Genomic DNA, 5846 nt, shown 5'->3' on the forward strand with positions numbered 1-5846 from the left:
TTCTCTCTAAAGTCAATAAAAATAGATCCAAATGACAGCCCTATGAGGCATTTCATTTTGGGATGAGGAAGCTGAGGCTCGGAGAGCCAGGTGTGCCCGCATTACCCAGCAGGCAGTTAGTAAGGAGCTGGGACATGGACCCTCGTTGTGCCCAGAGGTGTGTGGTGCTGGGCGTGGAACCCAGGCAGGTGACCAGGGGCTTCTGAGGGTCGAGTCTGGGTGGTCCGGCAGAGTAGCCACTGCCCTGGAGAGCTACAGAGGCCCTGGGGCACGTCAGCGGCCGTTCTGGGGCTGTCTCAGTTCTGGGCGCTGGTGAGCTGTGTGGGCCTGGACCCCTCAGGGCTCGCCTCCTGAGGTCGGGGTTGGTCTCAGAGCCCGAGGTGGGGGTGTGGGGCTGCTGGGACAGCCTTCAGGCAGCGTGCTCACTCCCTGCCTTGTTTCTTGTCCAAGGGGAGCTGTACTTCATGTCCACGGGCGTGCCGAGTGCCACAGCAGCTCGTGGGGTCATCTACAAGATCATCGACCCCTCCAGGTGAGGCACACCCCCGGCGCTGCCCGCACCTCCGTTACCGCAGTTTCCCTCTCTGGCACTCCCTCAGGTGGAGGTTATTCATGTCCCCATTTTCCAGATGAGAAAACTGAGGCCCAAAGAGGGAAGTGACTAGACAAGCCCATCCTGCTGGTGAGAGGCAGATCCAGGATTCAAACCCGGACTGCAAAGTCCGCCTCTGTCCACGACAGGAGGGAGTCAAACACACTGATGGGCGCTCATAAGCACAAGCCCCATCATCACATTTTTAAAAAACTGAAAGCCCTTAGAACTTAGAATAGTTTTAGGTTTACAAATAAGTTGCAAAGATAATACAGAGTTTTCCCCATATGCCCCTCACCCTTCTTATTTATGTATTAATTTATTTATTTCCCTCTATTGTTTACATGTCTTACATTATTAGAGCACCTTTGTCACAATTAACGAGCAATATTGGCACATTACTATTCATTAGACTCCGTACTTCTTTTTACAATTGAGGTGACTGCACTTTTTAAAAAGAATTTCTCCAGTTTTTCTCTCAGATTCTTTTTGTTGTTCCAGAATTACATTAGTCATCACGTCTCCTTAGCTTCCTCTGGTCTGTGACAGCTTTGCAGACATCCCTGCCTACCGCATTTTTCCCTTAAAGCACAGGTCTGTTCATTATTACTGTTATTTTTTGTTTTTAATCCTCGCCTGCGGATATTTTTCCCATTGATTTTCAGAGAGAGTGGAAGGGAGGGGGAGAGACAGAGAGAAGGACATCAATAAGAGAGAGGCATCCATTGGTTGCCTCCTGCACAGCCAGGGCCAGGGGATCGAGCCTACGACCAAGGTCCGTGCCCTAGACTGGAATCGAACCCGGGACCCATGGGTCTGCAGGCTGATGCTCTATCCACTGAACCACATCGGCTAGGGCCTGTTCATTATTCACATATTTCTCAAGAAAAACCTCCGCCTCCCCTCTTTACGTGGGCAGCGCCAGGAGTACCTCCGTGTGGAAGGGCACCTGCCAACTTTGCATTTTCCCTCGTTCCTTTCCCCCGTTCTGCATAAACATTTCCACGTTGCATCCCCCCCAAAAGGACCGGTTTTAATGGCCGCGTAATTTTCTGTTGAGTCATTGTGCCCTAGCTATCTTCCCCGTTCCTGGCCGTTTCCAGCGTTTAGAGCAGATGCTTCTCTAAGGAAACGTCACGTGCACGGAGCACCTAATTCTCGCCAGATGCGCCTCGGACCGTCACTGCCTTATCTTGGCTTATCCGGCGGGCGGGGCAGAGGTCGCTTCTGCTCACTGTCTCCTGTGCGGGAGGAGGCAGACACCGGCCAGACTCCCTCCCTCCCTCCCTCTCTCCCTCCCTCCCTGGGCGGCGGGGCAGAGGTCGCTTCTGCTCACGGTCTCGTGTGCGGGAGGAGGCAGACACCGGCCAGACTCTCTCCCTCCCTCCATCCCTGACCCTCCTCATCCCTCTCATTTTTCTCTTTTGGAATACACGTGTTTCTTTGCCTGGCAGCATGTTGCCCGAGGCCCCATTTCAGAACCTTTGGCAAACGAAGGCATGAGGAGTGGCGGGGTGGGCGGGGCTGTCCATTACCGCCCACACATAACCGCATTCATGCGGCATCTTTGGGTGTATCGCCTACCTTTTGCACAACAAAAATGTTTTTCATAATTTCCTTCAGGAACAAACCCCTGCTGGGCCTGTGTGGGGCGTGTGGATAGTATTTGGGTTCGGGGCCTCCAGAAAACCCACCGTCTCCGGCTCTGACAAGTGCTGCCTGCTTCTTCATTCTGGGGGCGGGAGTGTGTGTGTGTGGGGGGGAGTACAGGCCCACGGTTTCCCTCCGCGGCTTTCCTCTTTGGCCAGGCCCGTCTGGAGGCCCCTCGTGTCATGTGGCTGCTTCACCCCTTGGGCTTTCCCCTAAGCTGGTGGAACCTATTGAAGTCTGTACCCACGTGGTCAGCCCAGAATCGGCGGGTCCCATTCAAAGACTCACAGATCGAGAGCCAAAAACTAATTAAAACGAAATTCCATTCCTTCCTGGTGCCCCTCGAAGATGCCAGAAGAGCCCAATTCATAGTCCTGGCAACCTTTTCTGACTCTTTTCTCTTCCAACTCTCTACGCGCCTCCCCCCGCCCCCCACGCCCCCGGGTCCCAGGTCCCCCAGCTCTGCTGCCAACCCGGGGACACACACTCTCTCTCTGCCTTTTTCCTTTAAATGGACTGAATCGCTCCCTGGTTCCTGCTGGCAGAGGAGCCTCTATTTCTGCATCACCAGAAACCCAGGAACCCGGGGGGCAGGGACCCTCCTCAAAGGCTGTGGGCTGGGGCCAGGGCAGGTTACAGTGACAGGAGTCGGACTGGCAGGCTGTGGGAGGAGGAGGAGGAGTGACACCTGACCAGGTTCAGAGGACAGGCCACGCTCGGAGTTAGAAGCGGCTCAGATGAGCCACGGGCCTCATGCAGAAGTGGGATGAGGGATTCCTGTCCTGGGACTGGACTCCTGTAGATCCCGGGGCATGGAGCACGTGGGGACACTGGGCCACACGGTAGGTGCTCCATAAATGGACACCGGTGTCACCTGCCCAGGCCTGGAAGCACATGGGCCCTCCCCCTCCCTGCCTGGCCATGGAGGCGGGGGTGCGATGTCAGAGGACAGGCTCAGGGTAGGCTCGCAGGGCCGGGCTCATGACCTTCTGTGTGTTGGCAGACGGGCACCCCCCGGCAAGTGTCAGATCCAGCCCGCCCAGGTGACGGTGAAGAGCCGCCTCATCCGCTTTGTGCCCAAAGAAAGTAAGTGTCCACCAACAGGGACCCAGTGGGGGAGGGACGCTCCTACAGCCCACACCCAGCGTGGGCCCTCCCAGCTGGACCCTCTGCCGGGCCCTGTGCTGGGCACACATTAGATGCTCAGTTAAAGTGGGCAATGTATGCCAGTCCCAGGCCATGGGTGGGTGGCGCAAAGGGGCTGCAGGTCTCAGAGGGGGCATGCGAAGGGAGAAATAGCCGTTTCCAGGGAAGCACCCTCAGAGTCCACGAGGGGCACAGAGGAAGAGGGTGTACCATGTGTGAGCAAAGGATACTGGACAGTTACCCTGGGTGCAGGGTCCCTAGGGGAGGGGGCATCGGGGCTGAGCCGGCCATAGGATGCTTCCACTTTGACAAGGTTGGTGCAGAGGGAGGGAAGCAGGGAGGGGTGCCAGGCTTCAGGACCTGAGGGGCCAGGCAAGGCCACCACTGACTGCCCTCGGGATCAGGGGCCACCTGGGGAGGCTTGCCCTGAGGAAGGGGCTGTTCTATGGGGCCAGGCTCAGTGGGAGCGAGGCCCAGTGTTGCCAGATCTTTCCATTCTTTCTTTCTTTTCTTTTTATTTTAATAGTTTTATTGATTTCAGAGAGGAAGAGAGAGGGAGAGAGAGATAGAAATATCAATGATGAGAGAGAACCATTGATTGGTTGCCTCCTGCATGCCCCACGCTGGGGATGGAGCCCGCAACCCCGGCCTGTGCCTCGAACCGTGACCTCCTGGTTCATAGGTCAGCGCTCAGCCACTGAACTGCACTGGTCGGGCCAGACCTTTCCATTCTTAGGAGAAGCAGGAAACCCGTCCGTTCATTATTCAGTTCATTCACAGCACTTCCGTGCGCTTCATTTTGGGGAGGTCATGCTGAGCAAGATGGATGTGGTGTCCGCCTTTCCGAGCTGTTATCTACACGTCTCCTCATTTGAAAATGTTGGCTTTAAAAAACCACCCTGTGGCCCAAAGGATAGCTACTTCAGGAGGGCGAGTGTACCCAGCAGGTCACCAGTTGGCAGACTGGGTATGGGGGCTGCAGGAGGAGGGCAAGGCTAGGCCCCTGGGCGGGCGGGGTGCCTGGCCCCGAGGAAGGGGACCCCGGGTGGAGGAAGCTGGGGGAGAGAGGAGCTCAGGGTTTTGGGGGTGTAAGTCCAGCCTCAGGTGACTTCGGGCCTGGGCCAGTTTTGCAGCCACTCATTCCGCAGTTTCCGGCACTCTTGGAGGGACCCGCTCCAGGTCAGGCCGGGACACACAGACATGTCATTTAGCGTCCCAGGCCTGCCGGGAGCCGGTCCATCCTTGCTGCTTGACACAGTCGCTGCAGGAAAGGAACATCTGCACAGCATATGTTTCAAGGGACCTGGCGTATATGACATACTGTTCTTAATGTTTGCTCACCTTCTTGGCGCTATGTGTTTTAACCAACGTCACCTCTCCAAGAAAGGTTGTTTCCCCAGGTAGGGATTTTCCCCTGAAGTTAGGGAGGGAATAAAACCCCTTAACTAAGTGCCAGGCGGGTACTTAATCACTTTAACTACAAACAATCACGCTTAAATCTTTACTCCCTGGAATGGAGATAAGAAATGCCCTAATCTTTGGAATAGAGATTGATAGGATTGGAATCAACTGGTATAAATACAGATGTAACAAGACAACAGGACATAGAACCTAGAAACAGAACCTAGTGAGAGAACCTGGCTGAAGAACCTGGCCACAGAACCTGGCTACCGAACCTGGATAGAACATGGCAAGAGAATCTGGACTAGAACCTGGTGACTGAACCTGGCTGGAGAACCTGACCAGAACTTGGCTAGAGATCCTGGCTAGGCTGCTGATCAACTGAATGCTGTTTCTGTGTCATTCCTTCTTCGCCAACTCCGTCCACACCTTTGGGGACCCCTGGACCTGCTGGGGTTGGACCCCAGCACAGGCCCAGTGACAGCGTGTGTGCTGGTGCCATGGGGAGCCAGGGCAGTGCAGGATGCGGGCATGGCGGTCTCGGAGCAGAGGCTGAGGGCTGAGCCTGGAAGGGAGAGGAAGGGTGCACCAGGGCGGAGGGGGGTGGGGTGGGGCGGGGGAGAGGAGTCTAGGCAGAGGGAGCAGCAAGAGGCCCAGCGGGAGAAGCCGGCAGCCAGGGGCCTGGCGGGAGGCTGCACCCTGAGCAGCAGGCCCTGGGCAGACTGGTTCTCATCCAGCCCGTCTGCCGTGTCCCCCTCCTCCCATCAGAGGGTCTCAGCTTCCCCCCTAAACCAACCATTGGAACCGGAAAGGGTCACTTGCTCTGAGAAGCCCCGAGTTTACAGTGTGAGGGGCGGGGACTCCCAGGAGGCAGGGCGACCAGAGAGGCACGCAGCCGCGGTGTCTGAGTGGAGGGTAGAATAAGGACATCTTTCCCTGGGGTCTGCGATCCTGGACGGAGAGCTGGGGGGCCAGGGCCGCTCTGACTGCAGGCTCTTCCTTTCTGCAGAGTTCATCCGGAGGACTGAGAGCACCCCACGGCCCACAGCGCCTGCGC

At 56.5% G+C, this 5846-nt stretch overlaps 1 protein-coding gene across 1 annotated transcript in view; it reads left to right on the top strand.

The window, feature by feature from the left end:
• The window catches only part of HHIPL1 (HHIP like 1), a 23935-nt gene that overhangs the window by 17028 nt on the left and 1061 nt on the right, over positions 1–5846 (top strand). The window contains exons 7-9 of the mRNA XM_015565833.1: positions 451–532; positions 3246–3328; positions 5799–5842. Of these exons, the coding sequence (XP_015421319.1) occupies positions 451–532; positions 3246–3328; positions 5799–5842 (209 nt within the window). The remainder of the gene's footprint in view (positions 1–450; positions 533–3245; positions 3329–5798; positions 5843–5846) is intronic.

Source organism: Myotis davidii, unplaced genomic scaffold, assembly GCF_000327345.1.
Source record: "Myotis davidii unplaced genomic scaffold, ASM32734v1 scaffold60, whole genome shotgun sequence".
NCBI lineage: Eukaryota > Metazoa > Chordata > Mammalia > Chiroptera > Vespertilionidae > Myotis > Myotis davidii.